The sequence below is a fragment of the Tinamus guttatus genome, unplaced genomic scaffold, assembly GCF_059628265.1.
Source record: "Tinamus guttatus ecotype Peru unplaced genomic scaffold, ASM5962826v1 Tinamus_guttatus_pri_ptg000314l, whole genome shotgun sequence".
NCBI lineage: Eukaryota > Metazoa > Chordata > Aves > Tinamiformes > Tinamidae > Tinamus > Tinamus guttatus.
The window spans coordinates 9332585-9351804 of NW_028288848.1; the positions used below are offsets into that span (position 1 = coordinate 9332585).

General features: G+C 39.8%; 1 protein-coding gene across 1 annotated transcript; it reads right to left on the reverse strand.

Moving 5' to 3' along the window:
- Nucleotides 1-4456: 4456 nt before the first annotated feature.
- NOC3L (NOC3 like DNA replication regulator) lies at nucleotides 4457-19043 on the reverse strand. Its single transcript, XM_088528728.1, has 21 exons — nucleotides 19031-19043; nucleotides 17408-17615; nucleotides 16846-16972; nucleotides 15250-15407; nucleotides 15070-15126; nucleotides 13983-14113; nucleotides 13205-13366; nucleotides 12439-12532; nucleotides 12047-12222; nucleotides 11734-11862; nucleotides 11227-11358; nucleotides 10795-10875; nucleotides 9974-10074; nucleotides 9482-9554; nucleotides 9343-9406; nucleotides 9187-9258; nucleotides 8563-8744; nucleotides 8231-8359; nucleotides 7548-7645; nucleotides 5603-5687; nucleotides 4457-4600 (listed from the first exon to the last, which is right to left on the reverse strand). The coding sequence occupies exons 1-21, from the start codon at nucleotides 19037-19039 to the stop codon at nucleotides 4469-4471; spliced, it is 2400 nt and encodes a 799-aa protein (XP_088384854.1). The 5' UTR covers nucleotides 19040-19043; the 3' UTR covers nucleotides 4457-4468.
- Nucleotides 19044-19220: the final 177 nt, after the last annotated feature.

Here is a 19220-nt window from a genome sequence, read left to right on the forward strand (position 1 = left end):
TAGTTTTCCAAACTTACATTTAAAGAAAGAATATTTATTATCCTGTTCCAAAGTATGTGCCATTGTATAATATATTTATCATATACTACTTTTTAGAAACTGCAGAATTTTCAGCTGTCTCCGGATTTAGAGGAAAAATATTTAAACTTTCCAAGTTGTTTCTTTTCAGCTAAAAAAAGTTAATATCTGAAACTGACCAAACTTAAATATGTACTGAAAAATGCAATTAACATTTCAAAAGCTGAAATTCAAAAAACATTTTCCATTAATCAGAAAATGTCTATAGTTGTTTTTTACTCACCTCTTAAACCCAGAGAGTATAAGGAACTTCTTTTACAATATAACTCCTGACATTTCTGTTTACATAGAAACACTATTGTAAAGTTTTATATGTGTTTGCTGAATTTGTCTTTGGAAGTTTAAATTAGTTATGGCTGTCTTTTATTTCCCTCCATGGGAGTTACTGTTGGGCTTAGTTACTTAAAACAAGCCACACTGAAAGGAAGCAGCGCTGACATCAGCCTTCCTTCTGCTCTCCCACCCCGACCGGCGCTGTGGGGCGCACGTTGCTCAGCACTGGTTTGGCCTCCCTTTAGCACCCCCAAGGGCAGCGTTTCCGTCACCTGGTAGCCCAGGAACAGGCAGGCAGTGATGCAGCCCGCGGCGCCACGTGGACTCCGGCACACACGGCTGCTGCTTCTAGGAGAGAAGCTCTATAGGGCAAGGGATAAAGCAGCCACGGACTAACAAGTTTCCTCTTGCTAGTCAGCGTGAGGAGGATGGGAAGGAGTAATCCTGTGGCAACCAAATAAATAGAGAAGTAATTAGCAATCAAAAAAAAAAAGAAGAAAGCAGTTATTGACTGTTGATAAACAAGAGACAGAACCTTCATTGGGTCACTCCAGGAGCCATGCAGCCTCTAAGTATACACTAGGGAATTTCCTACAAAGCTATCACTTCCAAAGCAGAAAGTGCCCCCTTGAGGTCATTTCCAGCCTTCAGGAAAAATAACCACAAACCACAAGAAAATCTGATCTCCTTGTGACATATCCTGGAGGCCGTGCATGTCCCACTGCTCATCTTCAGCACTGCTGTAGCAAAACAGCAATCTGCACTTCCAGCAGTTGTCTTCCCCTTCCTAAATCCCCAGCCACCCCCCAGCTCACAGTGCTGTGCACATGCTGAGGAAAAGGCAGTGAGCAAGAAGTCAGCCACTTGGATTGTTCCTTGTCTGAAGTTGTCAGTTTACATTTCCATTGCAAATGGTTATGGAAAAATAAGATTCTATATGCAGCTGAAGTTAAATGGATTTTGGTATATTATTTGTTTGGCTACTAGGTAAAATGCTTGAGTGGCACCACTCTGTACTCTACTCTTAAAACCCAATTTAAAAAAAAAATAACCATAAAAAGGTTATTCTTAAGTTACCCAGTAGGTTCAAAATCTGTTATTACCTCTGTGTGTATTTATTGGCTGGGTGAATAGAAATAAGTTGCTCATAGAGTGGCCTCGCTTGTCTTGACAAATGCTAATCGCAACATACCTAGACTCTAAAAATGAGCTCTGTGCCCTTCCCACCCCAGCACATGCAAAATGCAAAACTGATACAGAGTTAAAATGTTAAAAAAGTGACAAATTCTGCATAGCTTTATAGGCACTGTTTGCTTTGGGAACCTAACATGCAATTCAACTGATGCATTTTTTTTTTTCCACATTATAAGGAATCCTTTAGCAGCATTTACTTTCCTGTACAATTTCCCTGTACCTATTTAGCAGCTTTTATATATATATATATATATAAAATATATATATTCAACAACAATGCAAATAAAATCCCTAGCATCATCTTTAATATCCTAAAAGTCTGGGAGACACTTGCTACTGCATTATGGAGCCAACTGCAAGTTTTCATACACGTCATAATATGTTAAGAAAAAGAAATCCCTGGGAATGCAAGGGACAGCCATAGCTATGTCACATTGTGCACAGCAGCTCTAATACTAGCCTGAGTCTGGCAGCAATTAAAAAAAAAACATAGTTTGTACTACTTCTGCTAACACAATAATTTTCTAGTTATGGGAACCTATTTATAGAGGTACCTGTCTCAGTCAAGGCCTAAGCAGCTTTTGTTGTTTATCACAGTGAAAGGAAACTGTTTGGCTTTATAAGCATTTAGAAGTTTGTAAGGCTAATTATGCTGTTTGAGTGTTTTCATTAATGTACATACATCTGTTAATCAGTTAAGATTCTAGGCGTTGGTAAACATCAGAGTATACATTTTACTGGTGGAATGTAGCTCATTTTTGGTAAAGTTAGAAAGGAGTATCCTTGCATTTGCATTGGTTCCAAATATCCTAAAAATGAAAATATAGCACTACTTAAAGCATGAAACAGAGGGTTTTTGTTAACTTTTATGAAAGTTTAAACAGATTTCATATGCTGTTATTATTCTAATAGGAAAGTTTATCCTGTCCAGTCCTAACACTGACAAAGTAACTTTTGTCCCTTTCGGTGCTTTTGGCTGGGCATAAACACCAATTATGAAAAAAAAAAAAAACATTTGTTTTTCACAGTACAAACTACTTACAAAGGAAGCAGCTTCCACGATAAGGTTTGAAAGAAAGGAATACAAATATCAACACCTTTCAGAAATGTGCAGTCTCAGAAAGGGAGCAGGCCTCACTCTGACCAGTTCACATGTGGAAAGTTCCCACCCCATTGCCTGTGGGCCACAGAGAAATATTTTCTGTATTTTCAGCTCCCTGTTACTCTTCTACCAGTGTCTTGCATTTCTGAGCACAGCATGTGCTGCCTGCAGTGCTGTGACCACATGGGACAGAACTTGGGCAGCTGTGGCCCCATCAGAACTATTCAGAGTGCAGGAATGGGAGGATGTTGGAGGCAATCAGTAGAACCCAGAGCGTTATATCATCTGCTTTGTTTTTTTTAACTGTTAAATTTGGGCTCAGGACAGTACAAAAATACTGTCTCCTTTTTAATTTTTAAAATGTAGTTACTTTTTATCTTTATTACTACGCGTATTGCTAGATGGAAGTGCCTCAATAGCCATCTTTTGAAAGCGGTTTGCCTCTAAAGATACATTTTAAAGACTTTAGCATGGATGTATCTAAATATCTTAAAAAAAAAACACCTCCTCTGGTATTCATCGTTTGCCTTTTAAAAAGAAGAACTTGCTGGCAGATTTACATTTCAGTACAGGTTGAGTCTGCAGCTTCTGAAACTGAACTTGAATTCTGCTCCAGTTCTCAAAGTACTCAGTAGTTAACATTGTTCCTTCACCACCTGCTCTTACTAGTCCACTGTAAAATTCAGTTTACTGCTAGAGTAGCCCACTAAATGTAACAACAGTAGAGTTTTTTCTGACTGTCGTAACTATTTTGTAACTGCACTAGTGCTAAATGTTTGGCAGAACTGGTAAAATAAACACAAAAAACAAATACCATAAATATATTTCTCTCCTGTACACCTAGAGGATACTTCAAAATGACTTGTTAATTGTACAGTCATCTTCCTCTGCCTCTTAAACATGTCTAAGTAAGTATTTTGATAATGCAGCATCACTATGTGCCAGTCTTCATGTTGTCTTAAAATTATGTAAAATGTACTATTTTAAAAGTGACTTTCCACCTGGAATATTTTCTGTCTGCTGACTTGAAGAATAAACTTTTATTTGTATATGTTGTAAAAAAAAAATAAACAGTTTAAGATGTGGAGTAAGTACTGGTAAATGACCATCCTGGAGTTTTTTAGGTTTAAATCGTATCTGTCTTTTGAAGTTGAGCACAGATTGAGACAACCAGATCGACTAGCATTTGGGAAATGGGAATAAAAATTCTACTGCCAAGATAAAAAAGTTTTAAATCCTTACCTTGAATTAGTCCAGCATTCTTGACGAGGATCGCCTACTGAAGGTCTTGCAGAAATTCAGTTATGGAGTTAGTTCAGAACTGGAATTCAATAATCTCAATTTGCTAATAAATACCAAAGAGATGTCATTGGGAAAAAAAAAGTATATTAAATCATTTCAAGACAAAAGAAATGACATTCATAATAAGAAAAACATGACGCATGCACCAAATCTCCAGATATTTTAGCATCAAAGAACTCAGAAATTTCAAAAAATGTATTCATTTATCAATACAATGCAGCAATTTTCAGAAACACATTATGTGTATACTCTATTAGAAAAATAAGGACTTTTTTAAGCAGAAGTATTATACTATAATACATGGTTACAAACAATTTTTACATGACCTATTTTCATATCTTTTCAGTTACTGACATGACTGTTCATTGTGATTCCCAGGTCTGGAGAACTCAGGCCAGGGGGTGAAATGCGGCTGCTTTTTTTTTTTTTAATGCCTTTCTATCTTCAAGCAAAATCCTATTTGAATTCTTTGAGCCACTCTTTCTCCATAATTAAGTCAACTGAATATGATAGAAATATTTATGAGAGGGATGATTCCTTTAAGTGTTTAGCAAAGTCCAAGGGTTTGTGAATAGCAGTCTCACTGTTGTGTTTTTGAACCCATTCATTTAGCTCTTCGTTTAGAAATGAATCCGTTTGTGAGAATGTGTCCTGAAAACCAGAGAAGGGGAGCTGTATTAGCAACCAAGGCATACATCTATTTTCAGTGAGCATCTCCAATTAGCAGTTTTCTTTCACATGCCCTTAGTCATCCCGTTGACCATCTCCTATGGAACCAGCAGCAATACGTAGTTGCTCTCCCAGCTGCTGTTCCTAGCCTCATTCTGCCAGAACTGCTAATGTGACACCCTGGCAAGACAGACATGGCTAGATGTCATTACCAAAGGACAGAATTACTAGGTGCAAACACACCTTCAGAAGCTACTTTGCTAGAAAACAAAAATAAAAAAAAAGCCATGCTCTCAATGCCTTAACTGACAGCAAAGAGTTATGAACAGGAGGCACTACTGAGGTTAATAAGGTTACAATGTTTTCATTAAGCAGAAAGAGAATTAATTATCACTTTTGAAGCACACAGCACTCCTTGGACCTTTCATGGGGTTTGGCATCTGGAACACATCCAATGTTGAAGATGTGAAAACTGTTAATCCTTTTCTGCTTTTTCATTCCACATTAGCTCTTTGTTCTCTTCAAATTTACACTTTAAAGCTATAAACGGGGGATCGATGTCCTTCTACATACTGAACCAAAGGCTCTGGGAATTTAGCTATCTTGCCAACTCCCAGCACTGGGAAAAAACAGAACTGTTTTTTTAATAAACAAACATTAGTTCATCATTACATAAAGCGAACAATGAATCTGTGCTCAGCCACTGGAAAGTCCACACGATAAGAAAAAGAACAGACACCACATTCATCTTGCTCTATTAACTTGTGCTATGATAGATGGAATTACTCCTATAGCTTTTCTTCCTTCTTTTAGAGTCAGTGCTATTTAGAGCCAGTAAAAAAAATACTCAACTGAGAAAGTACAAAATTCGGAAAGGCAAAGTAGTGTGCTCACGCCGAGGCACTGCATTGTGAGCCAGCAGATGATACGAACTGCACTGGTACATAATAAAATGTTAAAAATAAGGGCAAGGAGAAACAGTACCTTTCTTCTGGGTGTTACGGATGCAACAGGAGGATTAAAAGTCATTCCTTTCATGTTGTATGTCTCAAAAAGTTCTGTAGCAGGTCTATAACATAACCACAGTTTTCTCGGTGAAAGAAATGCAGTATGAGCTACATTTCCAAAATGAGAATATACACTTTCATACTACTGCCAACCAAAAGCAATCCCCTTTTCCCCATTTACCCTGCTTCCCCATCAGAAGGATGAATATATACTGGAAAAGACTGGGAAACAAGGCAAGTAAGAGCAAGTGAAATAATATATCTATATCTGTCTGGTTCACACTCAGCCATAGCACAGAGAAAGAAAGCCAAGGGAGGGAGACGAGAACTAACTAACTAACTCTTGTGTCTGCCTGCCAGAACTCCAAGCACTCGCTGCTTGCCCTGCACATACCTAGCTCCACCGCTGAAAGACACAAGCTACCGGAATTTCTCAAAGGCTTCCAGGGAAGTACCTCACCAAAGCATTTTAAGAAAACTAGGCAGCCATGGGAAAAAAGGCAAGCGTGTGACATGGGAAAAGAACTAGTTAAAAGGAAACAGAGTACAGAATTCTATGCAATGTAATTACAATGGCAGACAGAAACTGCATTTCCACTGAGTTGTGTGCCAGGACCTGTGCTTTTCAACGCACTCGGAAATAATCTGAATGAAATAGTGAGTAGTAGGTGTAAAGTTTGAGGGGGGGTTTTTTTTGTGTGTGTGGTAGTAACAAGAGCAGGCTGTGAAGAACATGCAAGAGACTGACTGGACAGTAAAATGGCAAAATGAATTTCAGTGTGAGACAATGAACAGAGACACACACAATCTCAGCTCACGTTAAAAAAAAAACAGGCTCCAAGTTGAACGTTGCCAGGAAGGAACAACAGATCCTTGATGTTACAAAAGATATTTTCAGGGGACTGTGACCCTCCCCCGCAGTGCTGTGCACCACTTCTTAGGCAGGAACAAAAAACAGACTATGAAGCACCTTTATGTGAGAATTAAATCCATGGATCACCCATATCTCAAATACTGCACTTAGGTGTTGGGACCTCTCCTTGCAGTATTTAAAATGCAAAATGTTTGGAAATGGGCAGGAACAATGATGACAGGCATGGAACAGCCCTTCAGCCGTGAGAAGGAGTGGGAGGTGAAGAGGCAGCATTGCAGAGCTCTGCACAGCCGTGTGGGCATGGAAAGGAGCTACTGGAATAGACTGTTAATTGTTTCACCCTGTGCAAGAACAGAGAACCATGAAGGTCAAAATAAAAGAAGTTTGTTCTTAACACAATGAGCTGTGTTACAGCACACTTGCCAAGGGATGCTGTATTTGCAAAAAGCATACTTTAGTTCAAGGGACACTGAACACTGTTTGGAAGCAAATTCCATGGAAAGTTACTAAACAGGCCATGACATCAGGTTCAGGAAATTCCCTGGACTGAAATCAGTCAGAAGTCAGAACACTGCTCACAGGAAGTGTCATACATGCTTGCCCTGTTCGTGCTCTTCCCTGGGCATCTGCTTACAGTCACTGCTGAAGAGTCAGACAGATCTCTGATGTGAATCAGAATGGCTGCTCTTATGGTTCAACATACCCTAGCCTTTCTGCAGATTACACAGGCGAGCCACAATTCTGCAATCCCAACCCATGTTGAGATCATGGCTGCTACTGAGGGAGTCTATTCGTAGCTATCTTGCTCCCATGGGAAGCAAGCACACTGAGAATTGTTTTTTCACCCTTGTCAGAGCCCAGCAATAAGTCTCACAAGGGAGAAAAAGAACAAAAAAAAATAAGGCAACTTTGTGCACTGGCAGATAAACAAAGAACCTGAGTTTCAAAGAACAGCAACATTTAAGTTTTAGGGAGTCCTTTAATACACTGTAAGCAGCTGCTACTTTGCCAGGACACTGTTTTTAAAATTAACTCTTTGATGGCTCACCTTCTGCTCAAATCAGGTGAGAGAGCTCCTGAGCCTTCAGCTGGTGCTCCAACAATAAGGTGAGCTGCAAATTTCCGCACTATCGGATGATAGTGCCTCTGAAAGAAAGGATGAAAAAAGGCAGATGAGTGAGCGCTATATTTTTCTATTGACTCTCCAATTTATTTCCATTGGAAAACTCCAGAAACTGCGGAAGGTTTTACATTTGTTTTAGAGAATTAAAGCACACAAAAATCAAGTCAGTTTCTAAGGGTAAGTGAACAAGAAGTCCCAGTCATACGTACACTACATACGTAGCTGGCAAGTTGTGAGCGTAGCTCTGCAGTTAACCTAACACCTTCTACTAGAAGGAAGAGAAAGGGAGGAGAAAGTAGCAAGTCCTCCCCAGACCAGGGCTGGACTGCCAGGAAACTTAACAGATGAAAAAGCCTCCAAACGAGCCTGTGGGTAACCTGCAGTGAAACCCAGGGTGGTGTCACAGGGGATGTGTAACGATCTTTTGTGCTCCCTCGCACCACTGTGCTGCAGTTCCTTTGCTGGAATATGTAGTAGGCTCTAGTGTGTTAGAAATGATGTCTAAGGTGATGGAGCCTGGAGATGTGTGTTCTCTACTTGTGTAGTCATATAAATATTTAGCAGATGTTTACTACTGACCATCTCAAATCACTCAGCTAGTCACTAACCTGCAGTAAATGAAGCTCCCACAGAGCCGTGTTCTGAGCATTGCAGTGCTCTGGTTCTTCTAGTTCTGGGAGATAAACTCCACTGCCTTGAGATTCATTGTCTAGTAGAAGATCCATCTTTGCGAATGTCTGCAACAGAAATGGAAACTGAGTTACTTTTACTACACATCCAACTATAAATGGTTAACTTAGATACAGGATTCAATCCACTTTATTCAGTCTCAGCAGTTCTTAAGAAGACTCTTAGCTTTTTCCGTTTAGAATTAATTTGGCAAAAAAAAAATCTATCACCTTTAACCAATACGCTAAAAATTCCAACAAGTGGAGCTTACGTGCATTAACACCCTGTTTGTTGCCAAGATCCCAATGCTGGAGTTAGGAAGTACGTGGAGACCAAGCGTAGAAAGTCTCTTCATGAACGCGAGCGCTCGCTGCTGGGAAACCTGCTTCCTCCGCTTGGCAAGCATGACGTCCAGGCACTGCAGCACAATCCCTATATCGTCATTGGTACCACCTCAAGAACAGGTATTTAATACAAGGAGTTAATAATGATTCAAGGAAAATAAAATGGTCTGCAGCTGATATTGACTGCACTCTGAAATCTCAGAAATATGTATAAAAATGTAAGATGTTCAAACACAGCACTACCATGATACAGGTATAAATACCCATCCCTTCTTGGTAAAACTAGTCCAACTTTGAACAGAAACAATATATGTTTCCTTCTATATTTCTTCGTGAAAAAAATATTTATTCCATCAAAAATGTCTAAATATTAGAAACAGTGTTTTATTCCTAAGTACAGCCACTCTTCAATCTTTCATAAACTGTTGCATTGTTCACAGATCTACTTTAGCCTATGCAGAACTGCAGAGTGCTTTCTAGGACACTAAAAGGCACTCAGGCCAGAAGAGACATTATCTAATGAAATACTGAAAATAAGAATCTGAAATTACCTGCATGTAAGCTGAACAGAGTCTTGTAAAGATGTGTATAGAACTTCATTGGATCAATATTAAGAACATCACCTGTTAACATAAACCCAAATAAACGGGTTAACTCCATTTATAGGACAATATTAAACAAAGAAAATGTTTTTAAAGAACTTTTACCTTGACCAGAGAGTATGTGAAAAGCACTGAGAATGCAATGAAGAGTCTCCCGATAGGTTATATCCTAGGAATACAAAACTGATAAATATCTGTAAGAACTTAATTTTAAGAAAACTTTAAGAAAACAAATTCAACTTACCCCCGATGCAATGAGAGAATGAAGAACAATCAACAGGTCATCAAAAAATTCCACATTTATGAGATGGGCAAACCTTGAAGCAGAGATTTATTTTAGCTATAGACATTATCTGAAAACTCGGTTCAAAGTATTTTGATTTGCTGAAGTCCAAACATTAAAAGCAGAGCTGAACATCTCTATCTTCCCCTAACTACACCATTCAGCCTCCAGCTGCTATTACAGCTTCCCTATAGCACTAGAGACAAGCTCAATTTCTTCAGTAACTTATCAAACTTACGTAACACAATTGCACCACAACAATTCCATCCTGGCAATTTCACATCACACTGAAATGTTTTTAGAAGTAAGGAAATAGTTCCACAGAGAAACAGAAGAATTTCACCAAATTTGTCAGAGACAGTACTCTGCCATTGCTTATAAAAGATATAAGCAAAAATCCTTTAGCGCTCTACATCTTTACCACACACAACTGAACTTGGACTCAATTCTTACTTTGCAAGACCTTCTAGCACCTCTGGCAAAAGCGGAGACTTCTGAGTTTTCTTCAAGATTCTGAAGTATGTTAAGAAGACAATATTCAAAGTCTCTGTGTGCTAAAGAAAAAGAAGAAAATACAATACATAAGCATCAAAGAGAGACATTTCTAGTTGCCTTAAACACAACTAGAAATGTTCCTCATACTACCGTACTATCACGCTAAACTACAGCGATACAATTTCCAGGGCCAGAAGCGCAGCTTCTCCTGCCTTTCCACCCTTCAACTGCCTTTCCTGGGGCTGGCAGAGCTACACAATACAGGAGGAGATGTGGCAAAAACCACATGCTGGCCTGGCTGCTCTACCTCCGTGCAGTCTGAGCCTGCGCTCAGGCCTTGGAAACCCAACCTGGCCCTGCCCTCTTCACTCTTGCAGTGCTGGAGAGCCTGATCCCGGCCTCCTGCCCCCTGCTCTGCTCTCTCACGTTGTCCCAGACATCAGCCTCTCCCCCTCATTCCAAAGGGCCACACTCCTCCCGCCTAAAGGCCACTTTGAGAAACTGGGACCACACGTAGCATGGAACAGGACACTTGGAGAACTGTGTATTCAAACACTTTTTGGTGCAGAGAGCAGAAAAAAAGAGGCATGGCTAAGTTGGCTCTTCAAGATACAGAGCGAGGGCTCTCTATACTGAAACCTACCCCTCTGGCCCAAGTGAAATGTAAGCTGCTATGGCTAACCAGAAGTGTGGACGGCAGCAGAGGGGAGACACTTGGTAACAAAAAGGCTGGAACTACTGCCTTGTAAAAATAGGACAATGAATTCTAAATTACTTACCAGTTTCAGTTTTTTTTCTTTACTTTCTGAAGCTTCTGCTTCTAGAAGTTCTCGTTCCAGCTTCTCTTCTGCCTTCTTCCACTGAAAACACACAGTTCATTTTAAGAAAACAGCCATTCCAACATTTAAAAACAAATCTTTCATCTTGCTGAGTTGATTAAAGCTTGCAATGCCACAGGATAACCAGCTTCTTAGATAGGCCCTTCCCCAATAAAAACAACAACCTGAGAGCATTACCAACAGCAGGAAGTCAGGATGAGAAAAAAAAATAGGAAGATCAATTAAATTCCCTGTAGAACCTCATGAGCGCTCTGAGTACAGAGTAAACACTAATGCCAAGAGCTAACAACAGCAACTAGAAGTGCAGCCACTGCTAGAACAATTTGTTACCAAAACTCATTAAAACAGAACCTGAGAAAGCACAAGTCATACCTTTCTTTGCATTCTAGAAAGATTTTTTCTTTTCTCTTTGTAAGTCATGAACTTTTTCTTTGGTGCAATGTCTTCAGAGTCCTTCTTTAATTCTACTTCCTTAATTCTTAAGTGAAGAAATACTTTTAAGACCTATAGTAAAATAAAGAAAAGATCCAGAACAGAAGAATGGAGAGACTAAGAAATTCTGGATTCCATTCTAAGAAATCCTGGATTCTATTCTTTCTATTTCCTTTATGTTCCTTTCCATTGCTACTGCTTGTTGCTGCTCCCGATCCCTTTCCCAGCACTGTCCATTTCTATCCCTTCCTCTATTTCTCTGTCTCACTTCTACCTCAGCCCCATACCCCACTTTTTAAACCTCTGGCTCAACCTACTTCAAGTCCTTCTGTTCTGCCAGAGTGATGAAATGCTGCGTGTCTGTAGCTAGCACCTGGATCAGCTTTCAGATTTTTTTTTTTAAACAAACACATAAAAAATTGTGAAGCACAAAAGAAAGAACCTTACCTCAGGTCTGACATTGTAATTTCTACCCTTCACAAGACCAGAAATGACCTTAACTACACCAAGTGAAGCAAAGCCCAGCTTGTCTTGTTTGAAGAGCTTTTTTACTGCCTCAAAGCACAGTTCAGAAATCTGGAAGGGAATTGAAAAAAAGTTTCTATAAAGCCAATCCAATGACAATAGTGACAGTATTTACTAAGCAAACAAAGTCTATGAAATAGTGAAAAATTTTATTAGAATACTGCAGGATAAAGTTCCGCAATAAATTGTTCTCAGGAAGAACAGGACCTCTTTTCCTGATCCGAAAATCACTTACCATTTTTGATGTATCATTCATGAGTGGAACAATCAGAACAATAATGTTATTGTGGAAGTTAAAGTGGGGTAAGGCCACAAGTAGCTCACACAGACACTTCACTGCAATCTCTGCTAGACCTTTATATGCTTTTAATGAGATTACATTACTTTTCTTCAGCTTCCTTTGTTTCCAATCTGCACAAAAAAGCCATTTTTAGTTATTATTGTGCAAAACGCAGGAGACCCACATATTTATATTTTTAATTTTTGCAGTTTTCTACACATTTATATGAAACAGTACAAGTATGAAAGACAGATTCAGGTAGCAAAATTCATTCAATCACAGGAGACAAACTGTGATGCTGTAAACAATTTTGTTTTTGTTAAAAAAATGAAAAGCATTGACTTCACCTTTAATTGTTTGCTCCAGATTTTCCAAGTAAAATTTGTACTGGCTCACAAGGCCTTCTTCAAATTCCCTTAGTTTCTGAGTTTCTTTTTTAACCTGTAAACGTAAGTGAAATTTTATTTGGAGAGCTAAATACTGAAATTAACCAGCATTGCCAAAAAACTACAACAAAAAAAGTTTTTAAATGAGTATCAGGTATCTGAGAATTCATTTCTTCTACCCAGGAATTTCTAGAAATGTATTTAAAGCAACATTTATATAAATGATCTGTGCTTAGAGGGCCTTTCTAAATTAGGCAACTTTATAAAAAGGGCCTGAACTATAATTTATTTTAAAGCTATAAAAAAGCTCTAAAAACAAGTTATCCTACATTTCTTCAGCATATTACTGAACTCATACACAGACACCTGTGCCAGTTAGGTGACAATGCTACATAATTTGCTTTCTTTAGTTTCCTAAATCTGAAATACAACACTCTAAGTCCAAGGTTTATGGTGAAAGTCACACAGGTTTGGTATACTACTCTCATATGCTGTTATTTCCCTCCATTACCCCCAAAATGCCACCTGTTTACTGAAGGAACTATGTAAAAACCAATGGGTCAAAACAAAAACCTCTTCCCTGCAGAATTTCAGAACTTCCATAAGTACTTGCCACCCTTTCTTCCAAACGGTAAATTTGTACTAAAAGAACCAGAATTAGCATTTGGCATCATTTAAAACAAACTGAACCACTAATGACACTTTATGAAGAAACTCGGTATTTCACCTTGGTAGCTTTTTCTGCTTCAGTCAGAGGACGGATTTTGTAAGAAGGAGCAATATCTTTGAATATCTCCATCAAAGAAACCATGACCAACTTTCGAACGATCACGGCCACATTAGGATCCTGCTCCATCAGCATGGCACGCAATTCTTTCAACTTTTTAATCTAGTTTAGAAAACAGGAAGTCATGGTCAGCTCTCTAGCCTAAAGTACAGTTCAGCAAAAGTCAGCAGCAGGAAATAGGTCCCATAATATAATACAAAAGCAAATAACACAGTATTTACTCAGTCTCCACTAAGCACTGCATAATGAACCAAGAAGCACTAGATAACCCCAACAAAAACGTTAAGAATTTTGGGAATGTTCAAGGTACCATGGCATTACAAACGCACATCAAATTACAGGAAAATAATGGTGTATCCTGAAATATGGAGTTTCAGATACAACCTTGAAAGAGCTTAAACAGCTTAAGAGCTTAAATAAGGGTCATGCCCAGAAACAACGTAGTTTGAACAGCAGGTACTGACAATATTATTCCTAAATTCATGTGTATTCACAACCAATTACTTCTGAACAGAGCAGACAGAGTCACCTGGATCTTCAGTGGATTTAAAACCACTGCACCAACCTCTGGCAAAAGCAACATCTGGAACCCCTTGGGAAAAAAGACTGATCTTGTTTCCTTGTTCCTGTGATATATTTTGATGCTTTTACTATTTCTTGGTCACTTTGTTTCCTGATTTACTGCACAATACAGGCACATCAAGTAACCACTACGCACATTGTTTTCTGGGTCAGACAGAATGGCAGCTGCTAAAGCAGCAATGTGAATCTTCCTTTCTTGCAGTTTTCTTCTCCTTTGGGCAGCCATTTCCTCAGGAGTGAGAATAGGCAGGGGTTCTTCGTTAGCATCTAGTACAAAGTTTAAGGGTTAGAGAGGAGGGTCACTGGGGAAAGCACTTAAACACTTTATTGCAAACTACAATTCCACATTTCAAAAGGGTACCAGGATAACTGCACCACATGCAGCTCCACAGTAAAAGCTGCTTTAAGGAAAATGACCTTGCTAGAGTTTCTAATAAGCCAGCCATTTTCTCTTGCACCTTAAAATCTTACTCTTGCAAAAAGAAATGGAACAAATCTATTTTGAATCTGAAAAGGTTTTTTGCTAAGCACAGTGATAATATATAAACTCAATATATGATTCCAGCTGTGCCAAGAAACAGCAGTGTCTCACAATTTGCAGCATATTTTTCATCATTCACTTATTTTAAAAATACAAGTCATTTACTTGTCTTTCTGAGGATTATTTGCTTCAATTTCTGACTTAAAAATGGCAGGGTTAAAACTATGACTGTTACTTGAATGTGACTCTCACTAGAGAGCAAGCTGAAAAGTGAAGTCTAAATTTCCTAGTGTTCTGCTATTTGATATTAAGTAAAAAAAAGTCTCTATATACAAAAGCCTCCGTAAATGTGTCCTGAGCTGCATTTCAAAACTATCTCAGAATCTAAAACCACACCATGCATTTCTCAACTAAGACCAAGATTTTCCTTCTCACTAGCAAAGATGACAAAACCTATATAAAGTTAAAGAAAACACCAATTCCAGACAAAAATCAAAGAAATCTTAAAGACAGGCTGATTCTGAAACCAGTTGTGAAAATTCTATTACCTGGCATTCTAAGAGATGAGAAAAAAAGATCTGACTCTCTGTTATTGGAAGTACCATGACAACCAAATGAACATATTCAAAAGCTCCCTAAACAAAATTCACTTGATTAAAAATTTGTTTAAGGAACAGTAATGTACTCTTCAGTTATGTCAGTGATTTGGGAAAAAAAAAGAATAAACAGGATGTTTTATTACCCTCTGCTACCTCCATTTCTTCGGTATCCTCTTCTTCATCCTGCGTAACATTTAGAACTGCAAAGATAGAGTGTCTAATGTCAAGCAGGTAATAATAAATACTTTGGAATTTTAAAAGAATAAATAATATACACCTTGTGTGACACTGCCACTATACTGATTCCAGGATCAGTGTCTTACCTGGCTTTTCCATGGTTTGAGGAATAATGCCACCTTTGTCTTTGATGGGTAGCAGATGAATGAGTTCTTTTTCCGGCTCGGTCTGCATGCGTCTTGGCATCTTCTCATATTTGTCAATCACACTCTCATTTTTTCGCTTCTTGATGTGCACGGGTTCACTGAGCAATACAAGGCAAACTAAATCAATTAACCATCTAACGAGACATGTACCACGTGCGACAGTGTATTAGCTGGATTATGCTTCCACAGTTGAAAAGACAAATAACGGACAATCTTATTATGTGGAATATTTCAAAGATGACCATGACAGAACCAGTCACCAGTCTCTCAATCAGTGTTTATGTGGTTCCACACAGAATATTTTAAATAACGACAAAAAACTACTTTTGATCTCCTTTTTAAAGGAAATGTAAATGTGATATGAGCAAAGAAAAATGAGAACTTAATCTTGCAGGTCAAGCTATTTAGTGAATTTATAAAAGATTGTAAATGAGTGTAAACTCGCAACCAAATGGCTTACATTGATTTAGTTAAATGAGTTTATAGAAAAATCTGAGTAAAAGGTGTAACCACTTGCACTGCAGACACATTCCTGAAATGTATTATTTTTGTTGTTAATAACCCCAAAACCAGGAATGCAAAATCTTACTGTGGAAGTGAGCCTTGGGATCACATGCTCTCCCCCTCCTCTGTCATATTACTGCTTTTGATATTGCAAGAGGCAGAGTTTTAACTCAGCACATTTGAAGACCTCTGGAAACCCTGTGCTGAGCAACTTCTTGGCTTCAGAAAGGAAAATCATACGTATGTGAATCAACTTTGTATCACAGTGAGTCTATCCAGCACACACGACAACTGCCTTGGGCGTGCACTGTAAGGGCAGCTTTGCAGCTCCTGTGCAGATTAAACATTCAGACGGGCCCAAACACTGAGCAGTGAGCACAAGACCTCTGCACACCTGTGACTGATCTACTATCACTGAAAAAATACACCTGCTGGGCAAACACTGGAAATTCTGTGTTAAAAGGACACCTGGAAAGCCCAGTGCTAGCTGATTTTGAGATGGCTCTCAAATGTAACAGCAAGGGACCAAGGGGCTCTTCAAAGTAAGGCAACAGTGAGCAGATCAGATGAATCCAGGTAATGGCCAATGCCCTTAGAAAATATTATTTCAGGCCCAAATATTAAAAAATGAAAAAAGTAAGTAAAATATAGCCAGGCAAAATGACAATCAAAAAGATCTCATCAGAGCCTTAGCAGTTTCCCTAGAAACTAGTTTATGTTATTAGTAACTATAATTAATAAATTAATTTGCCACAGACTAGGAAAAAAATAGAAAATACACTCCCTCTCTTTTCTCAAAACTAGTGAACAATGAGTTTTACACATTTCAATGTTCAGTTTGAAAAAAAAAAAAAAACGCTCCAAGGAAAACTGAAATTTACAGAGTCAATTTAAAGCACTTTAGAAAGGTCTAGGTATCCAGAATCTGCTCCCACTCACCATGAAAGGCACGTTAGCAATTTTAAAACATGTTACATATTAATCACACAAAGCTGAATTGTTATAAAAACTAGAGATTACAAAAACACTTACTTAGAAGAAAGATCTCTAGTTATAAATGATGCTTTTTGAGCTAGATCTTGCATTAATTTCAAGTCATCTTCATCCATCATGTCCAGTGGAAGAGCATCTTCCTCCTCTTCTTTCTCTTGTTTTTCAACTTTTAGAAGACAACATACACAGATTACTATCCTGTATGTATATTTACAGCCAAAAACCTACTCTAACTATATCTGTCGGGTCATTTTAGACTTTGTTTCAACCCTGATCTCATCAATCTTCACACACGTTGGGCCAAAAAAAAATTATCCCAGAAAACTACCCTGTTATTGACACATACAATGCTGATTATAGTGAACATGGTTTCACTACCTCTCTCTCTCAGACCTTGTTGCAAGAATGGCTGTTTTGTGTTTTTCGTAACTTTGTTTCTTTAACAAGTAAAACAATTATTTGTGTACCCTACATAATATTTTAAACAATTTTACAACATAACATAGCAGGATAATAGTAACCCTCATATCTTTGTCTTCCCCTACAAATAAAAAGTCCGAGAGATAGATAAACTAACTGCTCATAACAAGCAACCACTTACCAACTGTTTTCTTCTTGTATTCCTCCAGTGGGAAGGGTTTTCTACAGACAGCATCTCTGACAGCCTGCCTTAGCTTCTTTTGCTCTTTCCGATACTTCTTAGCAGCACTCTGCTGCTTATATTGTTTATTCTTTAGTTTGTTGTCAAGTTTTATCTTACTAGTTCTCAATAACTTACGAAAGCTTGGAACTCGTTTTGTATTTTTTCTCTAGGAAACAAACAGAAAAAAGTACACATAACTTATATAAGCATAAGTAACAACTCTTCTATTATTAAGCACAATATTCATATGCTTTTAGACACAGAAAAAATAGTCAGAGTGTGTTAAATAAATAGCCAGGGTACAGCTCAGGCACTCTATCTCCTTCCTCCATGATGGTGTCGCTGCTGCGCCGCATGCAGTGAGGTCAGCAACGCCGGTACATGTCTGCAGCCTCAGGAAAACATCCCAGTGCAGCTCACTAACGGGTTTAGCTGTGTGTGCTCCCGCCCCAAACACTCCAGGACAGGCCTGATGCAGGGAAGAGTCCAGGCCACCCTCAGCACCTCTGCACGATGTGGGAGCTGTGAAGGGACTCATGGAGCCGCAGCAGACAGGATAGTAGAGGAGGTAAGGAGAAATCCCAGAGGCACAGAGGAGCACGGGCACACTGGACCACAAAAGGCAGAACGCTGCAGGGAGTGCTCAGGATCCTGGAAATAGGCAGTTTACATAATGGGGGGGTATAGGAAGATACAGAACCAGGGGAAAATAATTTGACCGTAATTTGGCTGTACTGGTGAGGGAAGATGCGTCTTCTTAATCAGGAAATGAGTGACCAGGGCTCTCAGGTAGGGAATTTCTGTCAGTTCACCTTTAGCTCACCCGTTCAGATTTGGCTGTTGGGAAAGAGTTGAAGAGACAGAAACAAACCCCGGATATCACCAGTCTGCTCCAGGCCTGAACCTGAAGTTATGAGTTGTTACTGTTATTGCCATCTCCTTGCTAACAAGAGCTCAGATAAAATGCTCGTGTTCAGACCCTGCAATCCCAGATACTGGCGACTTCAGCATTTATCTGCTTCTAAGGTCAAGTTAAAGTTAATTTAAGGTTCCTGAAAAGGATGATATATGGACAAAACTCCAAAAGGGCCTATCTCATGTTTCTGAAAAACAACTAAAAATATCCATTGGTCAAACACTCCACAGGGCTTTCCAAAGCTGATCCTTGTCACCATCCACATAAAACTAAAAGCCACGACAGCTCTAGCCAGCAGTACCGGCTCCCTGACAGTCCTTTCACACCAGGCTTTTCCTCTCAGTATCCACTGAGGCCCCTGCCTCACGCTCGCTGCTCTAACGAGTGACATGACTGGTACCTGCCCTACCTTGCCCCCTGCCCTGCATCCCTAACAGCTCCCTCGCGTCCCGCAGCCCAACGCCACAGCGCACGCGTTCGCCCGGAGCGACACGGGGCCCGCAAGGAGCGGCCCCCTGCCTAGGTGCCCGCCCGGCGCCATGTCCGCCCAGGCCATGTGCGCCCCAGGCCGCCCACGGAGCTGCAGCGGGCCCGAGGCCCTCCACGCCGTCCCGCCCAAATTCGGATGGGCCCCGGCCACCCGCCCCCCCTGCCCGGGCTCCTACCGGCTTCATGGCGGCGGCCGCCCCAAGCGCGTGCGGCTCTGAGCGGGTGAGGCTCCGGCTCGAGCAGCGGAAACACCGCCCCGCGCGCGCCGCCCAACGGCCGCGCCGCCGCCCACAGCGGCCCCTGGCGGCGGAGGCCGCGGCAGCCGTTGGAGGGCGGGGCCCTCCTAACAGCCACGAGTCCCAAACA